Raw genomic sequence first — 23664 nt, forward strand, 5'->3', positions numbered from 1 at the left:
ATATATGGTAGAATATATTTACATACTAAGTATGGTAGAAGAGAAGTACCTTGTTTATTGGGGGTAAGGTTGGGGGACATTTGATTATCATTAGAAAAATAATGCAGACATTCAGATGATGTCTTCCTCATCTGCTCCAACCTCACCAACGTTCTCATTTAGCTGCCAGCCATCTTTAAAAGTGTTTTGTTTTGGAACACCTGGGTGGCTCAGTCGGTTAAGCGGCTGCGTTCAGCTCAGGTCATGATCCCAGGGTCCTGGGATCGAGCCCCACATCGGGCTACCTGCTCAACGAGGAGTCTGCTTCTCCCTCTCCCTCTGCCTCTCCCCCAGCTGTGCTCTCTCTCTCTCTCTCAAATAAGTAAAATTTAAAAAAAAAATAAAAATAAATAAAAATTGTTTTGTTTTTTAAAGTTCTCTGTTCTTTCCTTATAGAACAGCAGTAGTTATTACTTTGGGAGCTACTTATATATCAGAAACTAGACTTAAAAGCATTTATGTGTTTTTATTTATAAAATTTTTCAGAATATTGATTTACTTTTTTTCTCAGTTATAAATAGTATTTAATTTTGATAATATTTTAGCCTCTGTTCTGAAAAATCACTTTAGTTTCAAGAATTTATCATACGCTTAACCATATTTAATTTGGCAATAGAAAGACCAAAGAATGGATTTTATTTTTTTGCTAAAAATGTGTGTATACATATGTTTTTTTAGGCAGAAGATGATAAAACACCTGTGGATTTAAACAAACACTTGCATCAAATGGAAAAACCTTATAAAGAAGTCTTGACAAGGTGTGGCATCTAAAGCATTAATTCCAGGTTTTCAAACTTTGCTTTTGGATGTGAATACCTTCATTTTGGTGAATAAAACAATCATTTGTGTATAGTATCCTTCAGTCATAATAACTGTTCTTTATTTCAGATACCCTGTTGATGAACTTTTAGATTCTTATCACAACCAAGTGGAACTGGCTCTTCAAATTGAAGTAAGTCTTAATTCACATTTTGGCATGATGACTTAAGGATTCTTGTCTTTTTTCTATCTTAAATATTAGTGTGGTGTTCGAGGAAATATTTTAGAAGGATGATTTAAACTACATTCTTGATGTTGATGTTTGATGACTTTTTTTCTGACCCATCTTGTTAACCAAAATTCTCAATATTGCCTGAGTCAGCACTTCACTTCACTAAAGCTTTATTACTAAGAGGAGCCTTTAGTTCAATTCAAAAAGCATTAACGGATTTACTATATGTTTACTATAGTTTACTATATGCTAGATGCTGGAGTTATGAAAATGAAAGACCTAGTCCCCACTTGCCAAGAACTTAAAACTAGTGATGGATTTAAACCAAATTTCAATATAGTATAGTAAATGTAGTATAGAGGTATACATTGGGTTCTTTGGGACATCAAAGAAGGGCACTTCCTCCAACTTGAGAGTTCATGGAAAGTCTCTAGGAAGGGAGTTTACCTGAGCCAAGTCAACAGTATGGGTTAGCTAGAAGATAGTTGGGAAGGGCATGTGAACAAAAGCACACAGGCGTGATACATATGTGGAAATATATGCACTTCTGTAATAGAGCACAGTGTGTGACAGGAAGATTGGGAGAGGACGCTGGAGATACCAGATATAAGTTACCACCTTATAATCCATGTAAACTTTTACTCTGTCCTCTAGATTAGAGGGCCGATTTTGGAACACAGACACACCCATTAGTTCACATATTTTCTGTGACCGCATTTGTGCTCTAATACTAGAGTTGAGTAGTTGGGACAGATACTGTATATTGTGCAAAACCTGAACAATTTACTATTTGCTATTTTATAGCGAAGGTTTGCTGACCCCTGCTCTAGGCATTTAAGATATTTTTAGCTGAGGTTAGGGGGTGGGATGGGGAGGGTGACTTGTTTAGTCTTAAGCTTTGAAATCACTCTGGCCATACTGTGGAAGTTAGATTTAGTTCTGGCAGGATTGGTTTCAGGGAGACTACTTAGGAAGGTTTTTTATAGTAGTCCAAGTGAAAGATAATGAGTGGCCAAGGTAAGAAGGAGGGATCTGATTAACAATATTTAGGAGATAAAATTGGTAAGATTTTGTAAGTAATGAGATACAAGAGAAGAAATAGTGTAGGATGACTCTCAAATTTCTAGCTACTAATGCATTCTTGTCAGCATATAGACATATTTATTCAATAAATATTTGCTGAATATCTCTTCATTGTGAGGCCTGTTGTAGGTGCTGAGGATATGTCAGTGAGCAAATGAAACTAATCCCAGCTCTTAGTTAACACTCCAGTTGGATGAGACAGACAATAAAACTAGCAAAACATATGCTACATCAGATAGTAAGCACTACAGAGAAAAATAAAGGAGGGTAATGTTGCAGTTTCAATATTTTATTCAGAGAAGACCTTATTGAGAAGATGAATTTGAGCAAAGAACTGGAGGAGAGAAAGAAGCTATCTGGTTATCTAGGGGAGGAGAAGGGTGCCTGGTATATATAAGGTCTGTCTTTCTAGCTAGACTAGAGTGAAGAAGCGGGGAGAGAATGGAAACAAATCAATTAGGAAGATGTTTTGCTAGCTGCAGAGGGTGGGTGGGGGAAAGAGGGGTGGGAGAGGGAGAAACCAAGAGAGGAGCAGATTTGGGTGGAAGATATGGAACTTAATTTTGGACTTTATCTTTTTGATGACTTTTATTCACCTTTTTTTTTTTTTTAAGATTTTATTTATTTATTCATAAGAGACAGAGAGAGAGAGAGGCAGAGGGAGAAGCAGGCTCCCCGCCGAGCAGGGAGCCCGATGCGGGACTCGATCCCAGGACCCTGGGATCATGACCTGAGCCGAAGGCAGATGCTTAACCATCTGAGCCACCCAGGCACCCGACTTTTATTCACCTTAATAGCAATGTTAAGTAGGCAGAGCCAGATGCAGGGCTTGATCTCACAACCCTGAGATCATGACCTGCGCTGAAGTCAATAGTCAGATGAAGTCAGGAGTCGGACTTAACCGGACTTAACCGACTGAGCCACCCAGGCGCCTCTTTGTTCCCTTTACTTTTAATGTTCTTCCCCCAGATATTTGCATGGCTTACCCTTCAGTTTATTAAGGTCTACACTTAAATGTCTTATCACAGATGTCTTCATGACCATCTTATCTGAAATAGTGACTAAAAAATAAATTTTTTAAAATAGTGACTATCATTTATTACCCACATTTTTTATAGCTTTATTGTGGTATAATTTATATACCATAAAATGTACCCATTGGATGTATATAAATCAGTGATTTCTTTTAGTAAATGCATAGATTTGTATAATTATCCCCACAATCCAGTTCTTTAGAACATTTTCATCACTCGCAAAAGTTTCCATTTGCTACTTTGCAGTCATTCCCCATTCCCAGACCCACCCCCAGATAATGCCTGATCTGGTTCCCAGCTTGATAGATTTGCCTTTAATGGAGATTTCATGTAAATGGAATCATACCCTATGGAATCTTTTACATCTGATTTTTTTTTCACATACCATACTGTCTTTAAGCTCTGTCCATGTTGTATATAAGTTGTAGTGTATATCCACAATTTGATACTTTTTTTATTGCTAAATCCATTGTATGGATATGCCATATTTTGTTTATCTGGTCACCAAATAATGGACATTTTGACAGTTTACAGTTTTTAGCTATTATGAGTAATCCTGCTATAAACATTCACGTAGAAGTCTTTGTACATTTTAATTAGGTTTTAGGGGAGGTCAGGAAGTTGCAGAAGTTTTGATTCCAACTGGCCTTAATTTTCTAGAGATAAGGTGTTATTTTACTAAAATGAAGTTAGGGTAGCAGCAAAGGTTTTGAGCCAAGGAATAATGGTTTGGCCTCATATTCTAAGAAGAATGGGAAAGAGAACTGACCAAGAACAAGTAAAAGGAATGTTAAGTGGCATGCAGGTTCCTGCTGAAATTAGGGAATGTTGAATCTGTACAGCTCTGAGATTTTCTTTGAAAGTATTCAACTACCTGGTAGAAGAGGCAGAGAATAGAATCTGAGCCCAAAGACTTAGTCAGAATGAATGTGTGAGAACAAAGGAGATTGTGATAAGAGTATGATATTGTAGTTAAGATTCTCATAGGGTATAGTTTTGGGGTTGAAGATGCTATGAATTTTCCACATGGACATTTATATAACTGAAGCTTATTATAGGATATAGGGTAGAAAGGTGAGTATAGAACAGGGAAATTTAAAGAGTCATTAATTAGTAAAAGGTAGTTAATTACTATAAAGGGTAAGAAAGGATTCTAAGGCAGGGTTTGGCATATTATGGCTTGCATGCTAAATCTGGCCTATTGCCTATTTTTGTAAATAAAGTTTTATTGGAACACAGCCATGCTCATTGGTTCACATTTTATCTGTATCTGTTTCACACCATAATAGCAGAGTTGAATTGTGACAGAGACTGTATGGCCCAAAAAGCTTAAAATGTTTACTCTCTGTCCTTAAAAAGTTTGCCAATCGTGTTCTGAGGGGTCCAGAAGTAATAGGTGTGGTAAAGCAGCTGTTAACTCTAGGTGGAGGAACAATGGATAGTGAAGGAATTCTAAGGAGTTATGATAGAACCTCCCCTCCAACCTCAGGCTGAAACCCAGCCTCTTCTAAGAAGGTTTGGCTATCACAGGAACACATAGGTTGCTTATAGCAAAGAAACTTGATAGAGTTGTCGGATTGGGAGACCATGGCCTGGGGGCGCAGCTGAAGCTGGTCTTTGAGGATCACTGGGATCTGAAGCTGAAGTAAAAAATGGAGGACTAGAACCTTGATGAGAAGTGTCTTCATGCTACTGTTGCGTGAGTGTCTCTTCGGTGCCCTCTATTGACAAAACCTAACATTGTGTCAGCTGGCAAAGGAGAAATGTTTATAGGTCTAGCTTCAGTATCACAAAGTGGAGCAAAGAAGGATGGATTTGGAATTGATAGACAATAAGCTGATAACTGGCATGTAAAAAATGATGGGGACCTGAGCCTCAAAATTGGAAAGGTTTTTGCATGAAGGTGTAGGAGTAAAAGTAAACAGAAATATAAGTTATGTAACCAAAAATGGGGAGCTAGAAAATAGACTGTTAGGCCCTGAGGACTGGAGGGTAATTGGGTGTTTGAGAAAATGAGGTAGTTTCATTTAAGCATGAAGGTACAGGGAGCATTTAGATTATGGTTGCCAAGCCTCAAGGGTGGAAAAGTTTAAATTTTTAAGGGATGGTACAGTACTAAGTTTCAGCCCATTCTAACAGTACTTGGCATATAAATTTGGCTTAAATGTTTGATGAATTCATTATGTAAGAATGTTTCTTTTTTTTTTTTTTTTAAGATTTTATTTATTTATGTGACAGAGAGAGACACAGCGAGAGAGGGAACACAAGCAGGGGGAGTGGGAGAGGGAGAAGCAGGCTTCGCGCTGAGCTGGGAGCCCGATGCGGGGCTCGATCCCAGGACCCTGGGATCATGACCTGAGCTGAAGGCAGACGCTTAACGGCTGAGCCACCCAGGCGCCCCTCTAAGAATGTTTCTTAATGAGACATATACTTTAAAATGATGATGGAGGAATGGGGAGGGACTTTTAAATATTCTCATCAGGTAAATGATTTTATAATATATTTGTACATGTATATTTTTGAAACATGGTGAAATCAACTGTGGTTGAATACTATGGAGGAATTGTCCTCAAGGAAGTTTTTTCATCTGACAAGACTTAAAAAGTGATGGTTATACAGATGTAAACGATGCTTAAAAGTTGATTACGTCTCATAACTGTTGCCCATTGTTATTAATATGTGGCCAACCTCTGAAGAACTTGGTTTTGTTTTTTTTTTTAATTTATTTGAGACAGACAGAACGAGAGAGAGCACATGAGAGAGGGGGAGGGTCAGAGGGAGAAGCAGGTTCCTTGCTGAGCAGGGAGCCCGATGCGGGACTCGATCCAGGGACTCCAGGATCATGACCTGAGCCGAAGGCAGTCGCTTAACCAACTGAGCCACCCAGGTGCCCCAAGAACTTGGTTTTTGATACCAAATTTTTGGCAGGCAGGATTGGTGTTTTTAATGTGGAACTTAATCTGAAATGAGAGTAAAAAAATAACTCCAGTTTTTTTTAATGACTTAGTAATTTGTTAATAATTTATTATTCTAATATGAAATTAATGGCATTTGTGTATGAATAATCGTCTCAGGCAAAGTGAAAAATCAGACCCGATTTTTCCTATTCAGAATAAAATAGATAATTGAAAAGGTTATTTCTTATTCATTGCAAAAGAGGAAAGGATATCTGTTCTTAAGCACATCTAAAATGTCTAATTTCTGACTTCTACTTTTTATTTTTAAAGAACCAGCACCGAGCGGTAGATCAAGTAATTAAAGCTGTAAGAAAAATCTGTAGCGCTTTAGATGGTGTAGAGACTCTTGCCATTACAGAATCAGTAAAGAAGCTAAAGAGAGCAGTTAATCTTCCGAGGAGTAAAAGTGCTGATGTGAGTATTCTTTTAGTAATTAGCATTTTGTTAAATGAAAATATGCATTTCAGTGAGTATCACTTAAACTGGGAGATTTTTGCTTCTTCCAGACAAAGTGTTATTATTTTAGTCTTGGCTTTCACTTTTGAGTTGATTTTGTCACTTGGTAAAGTTGGGAACTCCTAAGAAGAAATGGGCTGCTTTGGAAGAGCTTGTGAGGGTTGATACTGAATACATGGATGTCAAACTGTGAACCTTTTATGTGTGGAGGAGGAATTGTGGCATAAGAAAGTTGGTTGGAGAGTTCAAGGTGGATACTGAGCTTCAGAACCTGGGTGGTAATAGTTACCACTTGTCCTGGATGGAAACGTCCATGACTGTCCATGGGAGAAGTTCTGCCTTGGCGATTCCTCTTCCTCTTGAAAATACCCAGAAGTCTCACTAATAGTGACTTATTACCTCAGAAACAACCAGATTGGGCGTCCTTTCTTGATATCATACTGTTGCTTTTAGTAAAAAGCTCTCCCTATGGTATTTCCATGGGGATTTAAGTACCTCTGTTCATAGGGTTGTTCATAGCTCTGATGAAAGGATGAGAGAAGGTATATTACAAGACAATAAATTTAAAGGAAGGAAAAGTTATATTGATGGTATGCCTTTCAACAGATATCTAAGAGATAGGCTCTCTGTGAGAATGAATGGATAAAGCTATCTATATGGTATATAGAAATTTGGGTCTCTTCTCTTTTTTCTTTTTTTTTTCTAAGAGAGGGAGAGAGAGGCAGGGGTTAAGCTGGACGCTTAACCGACTGAGCCACCCAGGCGCCCCAAAGATATTATACTAATAGTAAAGCAACTATTACTAAGAATATAAACTATCATATTAGTGTATTTATCACTTTTGGGTTTCAAATCTTAATTACTAGACTGATTTAATGAGGCAGATTTTGTTGAGTTTCTATATTGTGCACTAATTTTCAGTTATTCTGGTTTTCTTGATAACTAAAAACCATCTTTATTTGGTTTGGGGTTTTCACTTTCTTCTTGCATTTTTGTTTTGTTTTATTCTACAGAAATTTTTGGGAGGTTTCCTTATATAGCATTTAATTTTTACCTTTAATTTCAGTACATCATGGGCAATTTTCTGACTAATTTGTATGTGTGTATGCAGGTGACTTCACTGTCTGGAGAAGGAGATATTAGTAAGAGTTCATCTAGGGGTATGTCTTTAAGTTCTTTAAATTTTAGCAATAACTGTTGGTTTTTCAGGGAATTATATTAACAATTTCTTTAAATCTAGGATCTCTAAATCCTGAAAATCCTGTTCAAGTAAGCATGGACCAGTTAACTGCAGCAATTTATGATCTTCTCAGACTCCATGCAAATTATGGTAGGAGTCCTGCAAACTGTGCCCAAAGTAAAAGGAACATCAAGGAAGCGTGGACAACAACAGAACAGCTTCAGTTTACAATTTTTGCTGCACATGGAATTTCAAGTAATTGGGTATCAAAGTAAGTAACTGTTTAAACCAGAATATGTACAACTTTACCCAGAAGCTGTTCTAATTCTATAAAATGTCAGCCATCCACTGTTCTCTTAATATTTAAATGGATGATATAAGAATCACCAGATACCTTTGTGGTTTTCATAAAAATTACAGAGATGTTTGAAGCTGTTGCAATAAAAAATATCACTCACACTACATGCAAAAAACAGGCAGGAAAATATATGTTTGAACTTATAAAGGCAAATGCTAATTAATATATTAGTCAATTTATGACTGTTTTTCAGCCTTTCCTTTAGAATGAGGGTAATTTGAAACAGTGTGATGACACTAGGCTCTAGCACATTTTTTTTTCCTCTTTAATAGTTTACAATTTACTGATTGCTAGGCTTTGAAGTCTACAAGAGTATATTTTTTCTATTGAATTTTTAATATGGGTTTTTCCTTTTTGATTTTTTTGTCAATGCCACAAAGTTTGCCAACTTCAGTTTATGAAATGACATATAAACTGAAAAGTCTGAATGTTTTTAATGAAATAGTTCCATAATAACTTAATGCTATAAAGTAAAATAAAGACTAGTGAAGAGATACCGAACATAAATTCTGCTTAAATTGAGCTTTAGATTAATATAATAAAATACATAATTACTTGAAAGTGATATATTAACTCATTTAATAAATACTGAATACCATCTTTGGGCAATGTTCCTCATACTAGGGATTCAGCAGTAAACAAGGCAACAAAAAAATCTCTGCCCTCTTGGAACTTGGCTTTAAATGGGTACTACTACTACGTGAAGATATTTGATTCGTTTAAATGTTACAGGGGTAATACCTTCTACATCCTCCATACAGTTTCATATACACACACAAATTTGGGGACACTAATGGAAAACAAATACTTAGTAGAAGACAATACAGAAAACGGCAGTGATAAGATGGAAAGAAAGTAAAATGCTGAAGAAAAGAGGGACAAATAGAATGAGGTTGAAAAGTAGTCAAGTAGCTAGCTAGAGGTGTTTTGTGAACCAGTGAGATCAGATTTAAAATATATTTCGAATGATTAATAGATTGTATATAGGAACAAAATGGTTAATGTGTAAGCCTAGCAGTAAGTTCGAATCCAGGAGAACACAGTTTTATTGAACCTAAGGCTCCTAGCCTGCAAGATTGCCTGACGGTATCTAACCAGCTCTGTACTTGTGGCAATTAGGGGCTAAATCATTGCTGTCTAATGAGAATACAAAAGCATGTATTCCATGGATAGAAGCCTCCTAATAGATTAGAAAGACGGGCTCAGTGCAAGTCAGGCCCATGCACCATTAATATGCTTAACTGACTCAGTTACTTAGCAAAGGAAAATAGCACCTACAGAAGATAATGTTTGTACTTTTTCTTCTAAGAATTTACCTAGAAATAAATAATTATTTAGTGCCATTCAGCTAAAATCTAAAGCTAGTAACTAAGTGAGCACAAAATTGTGATAAGGTTTCTAGCATGGCCCCCTTAGACTGGCACCTGGGGATATGTTTCCTTCTGTACTCCCTCTGCTATACTTTTTTTTATTTTTGTAGAATTTGCAATAGTTCAATTTCAGATGCTTTCCAAAAATTCAAATGAATGATGACCAAATAATTTCAGGTAATAGTCACTTTTAGAGAAGAATGGCTAATGAAATGCATTTGTATTAGTTAACGAATTTGTATTATCCAATTAAAAAATCTTTCTTTTCTCAGTTATGAAAAATACTACTTGATATGTTCCCTGTCTCACAATGGAAAGGATCTTTTTAAACCTATTCAATCAAAGAAGGTTGGCACTTATAAGAATTTCTTCTATCTTATTAAATGGGATGAACTGTAAGTGAAAGTTTTGGCTTTTTATTTTTTCAGTATGCCTGCTTTACTTTTTTCCATGTATGCATCCTAGTTTTCGTTTTTATCACAGTTTCCATTAAAATCCACTAAATTCTTACATCTTAAGGTCTCTTCTAGATACTCTATAGAAGAGACAAATTCTCATTTAAAAATCTGAAATACTGTTCTGAAAAATTACATATTGTTAAAATTACAGAACATGCCATTAATTATTCTTAGACTTTGTCAAGTTAAAACTGTAAATTTACATATAATTATACATACAAACCATAGAAATACGGTTTTCATAACATTGCTTAGTTTAGTATTTATTCTGTAATACTGTATATATGAAGCGTAGTTCTTGGTTAACATTAGAAAATTAAATCCATGTACAATATTTTTTGCACTGTTAATATTTTTAAAATACTGTCTTTAAACTAAGGGAATGCTTTCACTATTTAGGCAGGTATGTAATTGCAGAACTTTTTATTCTGCATTTATTAAGTGTTTTCCTATTTTTCTTTTATCTTTTTAAATTACAAAAATAATGCATCTTTGAAAACAATAATACAAAAATATGTATGGGTAAAAAGGGTGTCATTTTATTTCCAACACTTACCGTCTTACGACTCCTCAGAGTGACCACTTTTGACCCAATGTATCCTTTCAGACTTAAAAATAAAATTTAAAAATATAAACATATATGTCTGCTTGTGTGTGTGTGTGTATACACACACACACATATATACATATATATACACACACATATGTACATATGTATCTGAATCAGAAATACTCATTCATCTAGTTTTTCCTAAAGGAAATAAAAACGACTATTATTTTGCCTAGAAATTGACATTATCAAGTCTTGAGTAAAGGCACTAAGAAATTTCTTAAGAAATACTACATATTTGAAATTTTAATGAAATTTATTTAAGATTTTTTTATAGTACGTATTGGCCAAGTTTGCTACTTAAGTAAAAGTTAGTCAGGATTAAAGATTTTTTTTAATAAGTCAAATGAAATACCTAAAATTGTCAGTCTCATTAAATGGTTAAATTTCATATTTGATCTAATTTGTTTTTTTCTATTAATACATTTTTCCCCCCTTAGAATCATTTTTCCCATCCAGATATCACAATTGCCATTAGAATCACTTCTTCACCTTACTCTTTTTGGAATTTTAAATCAGAGCAGTGGAAGTTCCCCTGATTCTAATAAGCAGAGAAAGGGGCCAGAAGCTTTGGGCAAAGTTTCTTTACCTCTTTTTGACTTTAAACGGTAAGTGTTACTGAATTGTGATGGTGAGTTACTGTGGACACATCTGCAACATCAGAATTGGCTAGAGAATGGGGTGGGGAACAATGACATATATGAGATAATTTGCTTCTCAGTTTTTCCAGTGTGATAAAAGGAGGTTATTTCAGAGACACAGATCAGAAGAAATCACAAAGTTATTTTGCTATAGTTTGAACATATCTATCTGGGTATTTAGAGGATTGTTTGCCACTCACTATTCCAGGAGAAAAGCAGCAGCCAGTTCACTCTCTGTCATTTATGCAAAGTACTATGTTATTGACATAATAGTTATGGTCTTATAAGTTTCCTTGATACCAGTAAAACAATTACCATTTTTCCTCTTCTCATACTTTTCCCCATTCTTCTCCAGTTTCAGAGTCTACAACTACACCTTATTTCCTTCTCTTTACCTGACTGATATACCCTTACTGCTGTGGGCCCCTGGCCTTTAATCTCCAAAAGTCTCTCATGTACAAAACCTTATTGATCTTTAGGGGTAAGGAATTCCTTTTGAGCCTTGTGTCTAATAGCCACTGGGGTAGTGTAATCTAACTGGCCTTTCAACTGACTATTTTAATTATGTTTTAAATAGTAGTATGTTCCATGAGACTGTCAAGCGTCTATCTAAATGAAAAAAAAAAAAATCAATTGAATAAGCTCCAGATATGTTTCATACAGTACACAGTAACATTTTGCCCAGTGATAGCACATTAGCATATTAAAGTATCTCTAAAGTTCTGCAGTCAAGAAGCTTATTGTGTTTAATAACAGTATTACTATGATGACAAATGCATAGCATTTATGCTATGCTATGTGAAGGAGGGAAATTGTGTTCTCAGTTGTGATAAATTAGTGTCCGGGAACAATTATGTGAGAAAATTAAATGTAATTGCATCATTATCATTAATTTTTATAAATAAGTCTGTTCTGGGGCACCTGGGTGGCTCAGTCAGTTAAGCATCTGCCCTCAGCTCAGGTCATGATCCCGGAGTCCCAGGATCGAGTCCCACCTCAGGCCCCCTGCTCAGCGGGGAGTCTGCTGTTCCCTCTCCCTCTACCCCTCCCCCTGCTCCTTCTCTCTCTCTCTCTCTCTCTCTCTCTCTCACTCTTCAAATAAATTTTTAAAAATAAGGCAGTTCTGAAAACCTTACTGAAAACCAGGGATCTTTGCTTCATTAAAGAAGTACCATCACTTTTTGCCACTTTTATTGTCTAGTAATAAATGGGTTGTTTTTTATTTTTTGGGTTTTTTTGATGAATGATATAACACTCTTTAAAAATTCAAGAGAGTAAGATGAAGGGCAGTTGACTTTTGTTAGACAAATAGTTTGCATCCAGCACTCTGCTGTTAAAACAGTGAGCAGATGGCATTAAGCTTGAGACTTGGCCAAGTAGTACAGTTGATCTAGGTAGGTCATGTTAGGTCTTAGCATTCAAAAAATATTCAAAGGGAAGATGGTTAAACATTAATATAAAGTGTTAATGATTTAATTCAGTTAGCTTACTGTAGTATAGTGATCAGAAATCCTGGTCTTGAAATTCTTTTTTTAAATGTATTTATTTATTTGTTTGTTTGTTTGACAGAGAGAGACACAGCAAGAGAGGGAACACAAGCAGGGGGAGTGGGAGAGGGAGAAGCAGGCTTCCTGCCGAGCAGGGAGCCTGGTGTGGGGCTCGATCTTGAAATTCTTTTAAAAAATAACTTATGTTGGGGTACCTGGGTGGCTCAGTCAGTTAAGTGTCTGCCTGGCTCAGGTCATGATCCCATGGTACTGGGATGGAGCCTCGAGTTGGGCTTCCCTGCATAGCAGGGGATCCTGCTTCTCCCTCTCCCTCTGCTTGTATGCTCTCTCTCTCTCTTGAGTCTTTACCCTTTTGTGTTCTATCCTCAAACAAATAAATAAAATCTTAAAATAAAAATAATTTATGTTTAAGGTGCAACCTGCATACAACCTGATGAAGTCACTCTCAGGGGGAAGCCAAAAAACTTAGAGGCATTTCAGTCAGCCTCAATAACAAATGAGTTCTTAACTCATTTTTAAATAAACAGAATCAAGCATTTAACCTGCCTTTCCTTTACAGTTGTATCTCAGGCTTACCAAATAATTGATGTGAGAAAGTTAATAGAAAAATTCCAGCTAATAGATTCTCAAGAAATGATAGAATATCACAATTTTGTAACCCCTACTGAAATAATAGATTTGGGCAGGGTTCCTCAGTCTTGGCACTACTGATATTTTGGGCCAGATCATTCTTTGCTGTGGGAGACTGTCCTGTGCATTGTAGGATGTTTGGCAGCATCCCTGTCTTCTGCCCACTATTTGCCAATAGTACCCCCTAGTTACCAACCAAAAGTGCCTCCAGACCTTGCTGGGGGCAAAATCACTCTTGGTTGAAAACCATTGATTTAAGCAGTGATTATCAATGCTTGCTTAACACCATTAAGTGATTAACTTTTCTGGAACTTTATAATGGGTAGTTTAGACTGACTGGGCCCAAACAGACTGATTCTCTTAACTTCATAGAAAGAGAGAGAAACCAAACAGTGTGCCTTTTTATTTGATTGATATAATAGGAAGTAGTATGCAATTCTACCTTTATTAAGTATTCTTGCCAGATAACTAAACCTGAATCAGATCAAGCCTCTAGATCTAACTACTACTTTATGAAAATGTAGGAGATAAAGGGACATCCTAAATGACACTAGAGGAATGCAATCAGTAAAATCCAGGATATAGAAAATTCTTAGAACAAAAGACCTGATTTCCTCAACAAATGGCGGGGATAAAAAAGAGAGGAATAAAGTATAGGTAAAAATAAGAGTCAGCAAACTTTTTCTGTAAAGAGGGACCAGATAGTAGTTTAGGCTTTGCAGGTCATAATACAGTTGATGCTTGAACAGCATGGGGGTTAGCAGTGCCTTTCCTCTCCACCCAACCCCCCATGCGGTCAAAAACATACAAATAACTTTGACTCCCCAAAAACTCAACTACTAGCCTGCTGTTGACCAGAAGCCTTATTGATAACACATAGTTAATTAACACGTATTTTGTATATTAATATGTATTACAGTGTATTCTTATAATAATGTGAGATAGAGAAAAGATGTTATTAAAGTCATAAAAGAAAATACATTTATAGTACTGTATCAAAAAAACCCTTGTACAAGTGGGCCTGTGCAGTTCAAGGGTGTTATTCAAGGGTTAACTGTAATCTCTCTCACAAATGCAAAAGCAAAGGCAAAAAGCAACAATAATCAATATGTAAATGAGTATGGCTTCCTTCTGATAAAAGTTTATTTACAAAACCAGGTGACAGGCCTCCAGTTAGGCCCTTAAATTAAAATATACTTTGAAAGATGTCAACCAAATGCAATGTTGGAAGTTGCTTGGATCTTTATTTGAACAACCAAATGTAAATAAATTTGTGAGACAATCCAGGAAATTTGAATACTGACTAGATAACTGATGATTTTAAGTAATTATTGTTAATTATTTTAGGAGTGATAATGGTGGTATACTTATTTTAAAATAAAACTGTTTATTGTTTAGAGAGATATAAAAGTATTTACAGATGAAATAATATCAGAATTTGCCTTAAAATCGAGTTGGGGGTGAGGGTGGATCTGAAAAGAATATAATGTGTCGAAGATTTAAAGGCTGTTAACTTTCAAGAGAAAACATTAAGACTAGAGTCTAGTTTTGGAAAGGCTATTTGCTATTTGAATAAAATGAATAAAGTTTGATGAAGTTTATAGTTTCCTGCTTTTATGTATCTCATGTTATTTTTCAGAAATTTATTCTGTGTAAAGATATATCAGTGTCTTACTGATAAATGTTTTTAATTTAAGTAGACCATAAATTGGTAGTCTAGGGTAAAGGTCAGCATACTCCAGCGCACTGCCTGTTTTTTGTAAGTAACAGTTTTGTTAGAACACAGTACACCTTTATTTATGTATCGTTCATGGCTAATTTTGCAGTATAACAGCAGGGTTGAGTCTGCAACAGAGATTGATCCAAAAAGCCCAAAATATTTGCCATCTGACCCTTTACAGAAAAGACTTGCTGACCCCTGGTTTAGAGCACAGATACAACTTCTCATCTGAAATGATTAGTGTTTTACTATAAAGTGGGTATTGGTTTCCTTGGCATGTGGTTTGTTCTTAAGGTGAAAGTCACTGAGGAGTTATGTAATCCAAACTATTACCTTGAGATGTATTCCATTGTAGATGATCTTCAAAGACTGTTCTTCACCTTCCTATTTATAAAAGTTGCTTGCAGGTGGGGGCGCCTGCTAACTCAGTTGGAAGAGCATTCAACTCTTGATCTCTTTTAAAAGTTGCTTTGGGGACAAGTGACTCTGAGTCTTTACCCTTTTGTGTTCTATCCTCAACCCCATTCCTCCCAAGATATATTATTTTGTTCTCCCCTCCCTTTGTCCCAACCCCCACTCTTCAATACATTTACCTGAAGTATTAATACACTATGGAGAGGGACTCTTTTTGTCTAATGGATGCTTAATGTTTGGAAAAACATTTCAAATTTATTACCATGTGATGTGAGTTTTTTGTTTTGTGTGTGTGTGTGTGATGTGAGTTTTGAAGCAATTTTTAAAATGAAAACTACAAAAATAAATAAAATGAAAGCTACAGTATTCTTCTGTCTACATTCATGAAGGTTTTTAACATGTGGAACTAAGCTTCTGTATCTTTGGACTTCGTCACATACAAATCCTGTTCCCGGAACAGTACCCAGAAAAGGGTATGTGATGGAAAGAATAGTGTTACAGGTAATGGTACTTCTTGATACATGGGGAGGTTGAAATTTCTTTTTAAGATGTATATGTATTCCATGATTTGGATTGTTAACTAAAGAAGCCTAATCGATCTTGTTTGATCATAGGACCTGTCTTCAATTTATTTATTTATTTATTTTTCCTGTCTTCAATTTAAATGTTAATAAACCATTTCCTATTTCTGAGAAATAGCAAAAAAATGAACTTGTATCCATTCCATGTAATATATGTGTATTACCAGTGATGGTAATCACTTTCAGCAAAAGGACATTAATTCAATATTCAATCTAATAGTCACCCTGATGGCTAAGAATCAGTTTTCTCAAAGACAATGTGGTAGATATGTGGACTATTTAGCTGCAATCTGATCAACCTCTGTTAAATTTTTAAGGTTGATTTTCCTTCTCCTACATTTGATGTCATTTATACTACTCCTCAAGTTGACAGAAGCATTATACAGCAACACAACTTAGAAACATTGGGGAATGATACAAAAGGGAAACTTCTTGATATTCTTCATAGAGACTCATCACTTGGGTATGCTCCTTTGATTTTTGTTTTGCCTGGTTATTTCTTACATTGTAAATCTCAAGTTAATAGTTTATTATATGCCCTGATTTAGTTCATGATTTAGTAATCTTCTTGGTATGGAAAGTTTTCTATTTGTTTTTTAATTCTATAAAAAAGCCATATGACTACATAAAACTTTCAAAATTTGTACAAGTCAAACTTTTACATGATCAAAAGGCAAACAAAGGGGCTCCTGGGTGGCTCAGTCATTAAGCGTCTGCCTTCGGCTCAGGTCGTGATCCCAAGGTCCTGGGATCGAGCCCCGCATCTGGCTCCCTGCTCAGTGGGAAGCCTGCTTCTCCCTCTCCCACTCCCCCTGCTTGTGTTCCCTCTCTCACTGTATCTCTCTCTGTCAAAAAAATAAATAAAATCTTAAAAAAAAAAAAGGCAAACATTGAGAACTAAATTTACAGTAAATATGAATTTTTTAAAAATATATAAACTTTTTTATAGCAATAGAAAAACCAACAACTTAGTAATAGACAAAGAATATGACTAGATAATATTTTGGAGAAGAAATACAGTGCCTTTTAAATATCTGAAAGGAAGTTTGACTCCTCAGTAATCAAGAAAAGGAAAATTACTACAAGATAACATTTAACACACATGACTTGGTTGAAAATTAAAATGTCTCATCATATAAAGTGTTGATGAGGATACAGAAAAATAGGAATTAAACTGTTGGCGAAGGAGCTTTGGGAGAGCAATTTGGCAAAATTGATAAAGGTCACAATGTACATAGTAACCTAGTAGTTCTGTTTCCATTTAATTATATATCTTAGAGAAAACCGCTCATATTTGCTTATGGAGTAAAGAATATTCATTGCAGTATTTGGATTATTGTAAAAGTGACAGGGAATGTCCATCAGGAAAGGTTAAATTATGGTACATTTATCCAGTGGAGTATTATGTAACTATTAAGAATGAACTTATAGCTATATGTACTAATATGTAAGATGTTAAATGAAGAAAGCAAGGAGCAGAATAGTTTATGTGATGTGTTACTACTTACATAAAGAAAAAAGAATCTACACATACGTATGTATATGCTTCTATACAAATAGACTATCTCTGGAAGGATATGCAATCTTATTAGGCAGTTGTCACTGGGAGGGAAACTGGAAGGAGAGACTTAGCTGTGCCCCTTTTTGCAATATTTGAATTTTTTTCAGGGCTCCACATGACATGAATGCTTCAGTGCATGTATTATACACAAAAGCAGTTGGATGGGTAGTAAAACAGTGACTGTTTCATTCACATAAACATTTGTCATTAAGACTAAATTAGAGTCTCCCAAACAAATACTTCTTATTTTGAATGTTCCTCATTTGAGCTGTACAATCATCTTCTAAAATCATCTTCTAAAATGTAATAGCATTTTTTTTTTTTTTTTGCATGACATTTGTTTTACTTGTATAAAATGGATGAAATCCTTGCTATCTCTTAGGGTGGTTTCTGCTTATTCAACTCTGATTTCTAGTGCTTGGCATCTGGTTAGAACTCAATAAATTTTTATTATACAGAATTATCCTTCATTTTCATAACTAAGACTTTTATCAAGGCAGAATGATTTCTTTCTATCCCCCAAATTAGAGTAAATTAGTAGTGTTTGCTGTACATTGCATTTTTCTATTCCAAATTAGTATTAATGATTCTACCAAGAAGTGGCTGTCCTAAAATGAATAAATTTTTTCTTTGTATTTTTAATCATTGAGGTTATAACTCATTATGATATCATTGAGAAATAATTTAATTGTTATATATGCAGACTTTCTAAAGAAGATAAAGCCTTTTTGTGGGAGAAACGCTATTATTGCCTCAAACACCCAAATTGTCTTCCTAAAGTACTAGCAAGTGCCCCAAACTGGAAATGGGTTAATCTTGCCAAAACTTACTCACTGCTTCAGCAGTGGCCTCCATTGCACCCACTGACCGCGTTGGAACTACTTGACTCAAAGTAAGTTAACCATGACTGAATGTACTTGCTCTATTTTACTGTTGCCAGCTTTTCCAGTAAGGTGTATTATGTTGCAGGAATACTTCCCTTTGTTTTAACATGAAAGCAATTCAGTGCAATATAATGCAATATACATAGCAATTCAATGCAACATACTTTTTGTGCTGGGGTTATTAAAAAGAGATGTCAGGGGGCGCCTGGCTGACTCAGTTGGTAGAACATGGGACTCTTGATCTCAGGGGGGTCATGAGTTCAAACCCCACATTGGGTGTAGAGTTTACTTTTAAAAACAAATTAGAAAAAGAATAGAGATGACATGTCATTTAAAGACTAACCTAAAGGGGCACCTGGGTGGCTCAGTTGGTTAAGCGTCTGACGTCAGCTCAGGTCATGATCCTGGAGTCCCTGGATGCAGCCCCACATCAGGCTCCCTGCTCAGTGGGGAGTCTGCTTCTCCCTCTGCCCTTCACCCTGCTTGTGCTCTCTCACCCTGCTCATGCTCTCTGGCTCTTGCTTTCTCAAGTAAATAAATAAAATCTTAAAACAACTAACCTAAAGAGGGATTTAACTTCTAAATTTTGAATAATTTGTTATATTTTTATGATGTAACTCAAAATTTTCATAAGCTTAAGGTTTCTGAACAGTCCTGAAGTTGAATTTGTATAGTACAGTAAGATTTTTCTTCCTAAAAAAAAAAAAAAGAAACACATTGCATTTGAATATAGAGCTATTTGAATATTCTTTGTCAGGTATAGATGAAGATTGTGTTTCTAGGAAATATAGCTTCACTAGAAAGAAAATCACCATCAAATCTTGATTTTTATGGTACTTCTCTAGATTTGCTGATCAGGAAGTAAGGTCCGTAGCTGTGACCTGGATTGAGGCTATAAGTGATGATGAACTAACTGATCTTCTTCCACAGTTTGTACAGGTGAGTTTTTTACTAGGTTACCTGTCCACAGTATTCCACCCATTTTTTATGAGTAGGGAACTTGCTAAAGGATCCCCATTCTGTTTTGATTAAAAGTACTTCTGTGGGAATGTTGAGGTACCTTATGTTTCGATGTAGTATGAATTTTTTTCCACTATTGTTAGCTGCCACACTTGAGTATTATATATATGTACCTGGATTTTTAATTCTCACATTTTTAGATTCTCAGAACAAATCAGACTTGAACTTTTTTTTGATTTTTCTTTACTAGCCATTTAAACATACTAATGAATCTTATTCCCAAATCTACACTTTTCTGCTTGATTTCATAACATATATAAGTTAATTCATCTGTTTCATTTTTATCAGTGTTTTCTCTTTCCTCATAATGGAGTATGGGTTTGACCACTAGTAATTCTTATTTTCCTTTATGTGTAGGCTTTGAAATACGAAATTCACTTGAACAGTTCATTAGTGCGCTTCCTTCTGTCCAGGGCATTGGGAAATATACACATAGCACACAATTTATATTGGTAAGATTTAAACTTTTTTTTAAGTAATTTATTTCCATTCCTAGTATTTATAGAGATGATATACTCTGAAAGTCTAAATGGTATGCTCAGATTGCTTATTATCAATACCAGATGTTTGATTAGGGCATTATTAAAGAAGCCAGATTTTTATGTCCTTAGAAATAAAACCAAAAATAACAAAACTCTTTATTGCAAAGATATTTGGCATGTTAGAGCTCCATAATAATGAGTTCTTATATAGCTTAAAATAAATTCCTGGATACCAAAAAATGAACCTAAGTTGATATTCAAGAGACATTCATCCAGTTTTTAGAAGTGGCTGACATAAATATTTTGCTGTATTAGGCTCCTCAAGGATGCCCTGCATGATGCACAGTTTGGTGCCCGATACGAACATGTTTTGGGTGCTCTCCTCTCAGTAGGAGGAAAAGGACTCAGAGAAGAACTTTTGAAGCAGACAAAACTTGTACAACTTTTAGGAGGAGTGGCAGAAAAAGTAAGGCAGGCTAGTGGATCAGCCAGACAGGTATGTACCCAAAAGAGGGAACATAAATATTTTGATGTTAAAAGATCTCTACAGTATTAATGAGTTATTATTCTTTACCGGTAGGCATCCAATAGACTCTGACTATACCTATGCTATTTTGAACAGATGAATTCAAAGGTTGTTTAAAACCATAGGAAAAGATTTTACAACCTAACTCAGAAAATTAGTGTTTTTTAATTCCCATGCTTATGAATTCCTTCCTGGTCACAATTGTTCTCTTGAGTTTCTTTTTCATTATTTTGTTTTTTTACTTTTTTGTAACTGTAAAAGTAATGCAACTATGAGTTGTTGCTAATGTTTAAAAAATCCAAATAAGGGGCGCCTGGGTGGCTCAGTTGGTTAAGCAACTGCCTTCAGCTCAGGTCATGATCCTGGAGTCCCGGGATTGAGTCCCACATCGGGCTCCCTGCTCAGCAGGGAGTCTGCTGCTCCCTCTGACCCTCCTCCCTCTCACTCCCTCTCATGTTCTCTGTCTCTCGTTCTCTCTCCTGCAAATAAATAAAATCTTAAAAAAAAAATTTAAAAAAATCCAAATAAATTTATAGAATAAAAATTTTTTAATTAAAATTTTAAATTAATTTAAAAATTAAAAATTTTCCAGGTCATTTTCTCCCTGTTAGGTGTCTATTATTCATTTTGCTTTATGTCCTTTCTGGTCTTTTATATGACTTTACACATATATATACACTTATATATATATATATATACACAAATGTTTGGATTTTTAAAAAATTTTTATAGAAATATACACATACACACACACACACATATTGTTGTTGAGATAAAATTCACCTATTCATTGTCTTTTAGTACATTCACAATGTTATGCAGCCACTACCACTAATTCCAGAACATTTTCATCACACCAAAAAGAAAGCCTGTACCCACTAACTTTTCACTCCTCATTCCCTCCTCTTCCCAGGCCTTGGTAAGCATTAATCTGCTTTCTATTCTATGGATGTACCTATTCTGGGCATTTCATTTAAATGGAATTATAAAATATGTGGCCTTTGTGTCTGGTTTCTTTCACTTTGCCTAATATTTTCAAGGTTCATCCATATTCTAGCATGTATGAGTACTTCACTCTTTTTTTATGGCTGAATAATGTTCCGTTGTGTGGATATACCACATTTTGTTTATCCATTGATGGACATTTGACTTGTTTCCATATTTGGCTACTATGAATAATGCTGCTATGAACATTTGTGTGTAAGTTTTTGTTTGGATACCTCTTTTCACTTCACCTAGGAGTGGAATTACTGGGTCATAAAGCAATTTTATGTTTAGCTTTTTGAGGAACCACCAAATCTTTATCCAAAGTAGCTTCATCATTTTATATTCCTACTAGCAATGTAAAGGATTCCAACTTCTCTACATCTTCACCAACGTTTGTTATTTTCTGCCTTTTTAAAAAAAATTACAGTCATCTTAGTGGGTATGAAGTAGTATCTCCTTGTGGTCTTGATTTGCATTTCCCTAATGATCAATGATTTTGAGCACATTTTTATGTGTTTGTTGGCCATTTGTAATCTTCTTTGAAGAAATTTCTAAGTTTTTGGGTTTTTTTGTCTTTTTGTTGAATTGTTCTTTATGTATTTGGGATATTAGACCCTTATCAGAGACGCTGTAAATATTTTCTCCCATTCTCTGAATTATCTTTTATTTCCTCAATAGTGTCCTTTAATGCACAAAAGTTACCAATTTTATGAAGCTTATTTTTCCTTTTGTTGCTTGTGCATTTGATATCTAAGAATTTGTGGTCAAATCCAAGGTCACAAAGATATACACCTGTGTTGTAGGAGTTTTATGGTTTTGCTCTTAAGTAAGTTTTTGATCCATTTTCAGTATTTTTTTATATGCTTTGAGGTAGGGATTCAACTTTATTCTTTTACCTGTAATTATCCAGTTGTCCTAGCACCATTTGTTTTTTGTTTTTCCAGCTTTTTGTACAATTTTATTTTCTCCCTTCATAATGATATGATAGCCAAATTTTGTCTTAACTGGAGGGTCTGTAAACACTGGCTTATCCAGCCCACTTAAAGGCAAGGCAAATGCTGCTTTCTGAAGTGGTCCCACCATGGAACCTCTGGTCATCCAACCCACATCACTTTATCTTCACTATAATGTGCAGCCACTTTATTTAATCTCATTCCAGACTTTAACTTTTCTATAGGTTCCATGATTTTCCCATGTTTTTCCACACAGAATGTGTCTGCCACCACCTTTGGCACGCTGAGACTTCTGTCAGAACTGTCACTCCCAGAGGCTGCTCCCCACCTCCCCTCTCTTTTCCAGAACTGCTTTTTCCCTTGGGCAGCATCTTCAAAACCTCTCAGCACCATTTGTTGAAGAGCCTGTTCTTTCCCATGATGATCTCGGCACCTTTGATGAAAATCAGTTGACCATTGACATATAGGTTTATTTCTGGACTCTGAATTCTATTCTGTTGATCTATAAGACTATCCTTACGCCATACTGTTTTCATTGTTGTAGCTTTGTGGTAAGTTTTGAAATCAGGAAGTATGAGTCCTCTAACTTTGTCCTTTTTCAAGGTTTTTTGTTTTTTTGGTCTATTCAGAAGTCCCTTGCAATTTTGTCTGAATTTTAGGATTATCTTGTACGTTTCTGCAAAAAGGAAGTTGGAATTTTGATAAGAATTGTGTTGAGTCTGTGGAGCGCCTGGGTGGTTCAGTCAGTTAAGAATCTGCCTTCATCTCCGGTCCTGATTCCAGGGTCCTGAGATCGAGCCCTGCATTGGGCTCTCTGCTCAGCAGGGAGCCTGCTTCTCCCTCTCCCTCTGCTGCGCCCTGTGCTTATGCTCTCCCTCCCTCTCTCTGTCGAATAAATAAAATCTTTAAAAAAAAAAAAAAAAAAAGGGCGCCTGGGTGGCTCAGTTGGTTGGGCGACTGCCTTCGGCTCAGGTCATGATCCTGGAGTCCCTGGATCGAGTCCCGCATCAGGCTCCCCGCTCGGCAGGGAGTCTGCTTCTCCCTCTGACCCTCCCCCCTCTCATGTGCTTGCTCTCTCTCATTCTCTCTCTCTCAAATAAATAAATAAATAAAAAGAATTGTTTTGAGTCTGTAGGTTAATTTGGAAAATACTGCAATCTTAAATAATACTAAGTCTTCCAGTTCATGAGCACAGGATGTCTTTTCATTCATCTAGATCTT

The 23664-nt window shown here is 35.6% G+C and overlaps 1 protein-coding gene and 1 pseudogene across 2 annotated transcripts in view; one reads left to right on the forward strand and one right to left on the reverse strand.

The window, feature by feature from the left end:
* The window catches only part of PIK3C2A (phosphatidylinositol-4-phosphate 3-kinase catalytic subunit type 2 alpha), a 98471-nt gene that overhangs the window by 49458 nt on the left and 25349 nt on the right, over positions 1 to 23664 (forward strand). For both annotated transcript variants that reach the window (XM_045894067.3, XM_064576792.1), the window contains 13 exons: positions 718 to 797; positions 928 to 991; positions 6375 to 6518; positions 7672 to 7720; positions 7801 to 8011; positions 9741 to 9863; positions 10977 to 11144; positions 15839 to 15950; positions 16348 to 16493; positions 18295 to 18483; positions 19321 to 19414; positions 19853 to 19947; positions 20293 to 20473. In XM_045894067.3, the coding sequence (XP_045750023.1) occupies positions 718 to 797; positions 928 to 991; positions 6375 to 6518; positions 7672 to 7720; positions 7801 to 8011; positions 9741 to 9863; positions 10977 to 11144; positions 15839 to 15950; positions 16348 to 16493; positions 18295 to 18483; positions 19321 to 19414; positions 19853 to 19947; positions 20293 to 20473 (1656 nt within the window). The remainder of the gene's footprint in view (positions 1 to 717; positions 798 to 927; positions 992 to 6374; positions 6519 to 7671; positions 7721 to 7800; positions 8012 to 9740; positions 9864 to 10976; positions 11145 to 15838; positions 15951 to 16347; positions 16494 to 18294; positions 18484 to 19320; positions 19415 to 19852; positions 19948 to 20292; positions 20474 to 23664) is intronic.
* LOC123857899 (peptidyl-prolyl cis-trans isomerase NIMA-interacting 4-like) lies at positions 22291 to 22814 on the reverse strand (annotated as a pseudogene).

The sequence above is a fragment of the Mirounga angustirostris genome, unplaced genomic scaffold, assembly GCF_029215605.1.
Source record: "Mirounga angustirostris isolate CCGP_5_RB_7025 unplaced genomic scaffold, mMirAng1.0.hap1 SCAF_13, whole genome shotgun sequence".
NCBI lineage: Eukaryota > Metazoa > Chordata > Mammalia > Carnivora > Phocidae > Mirounga > Mirounga angustirostris.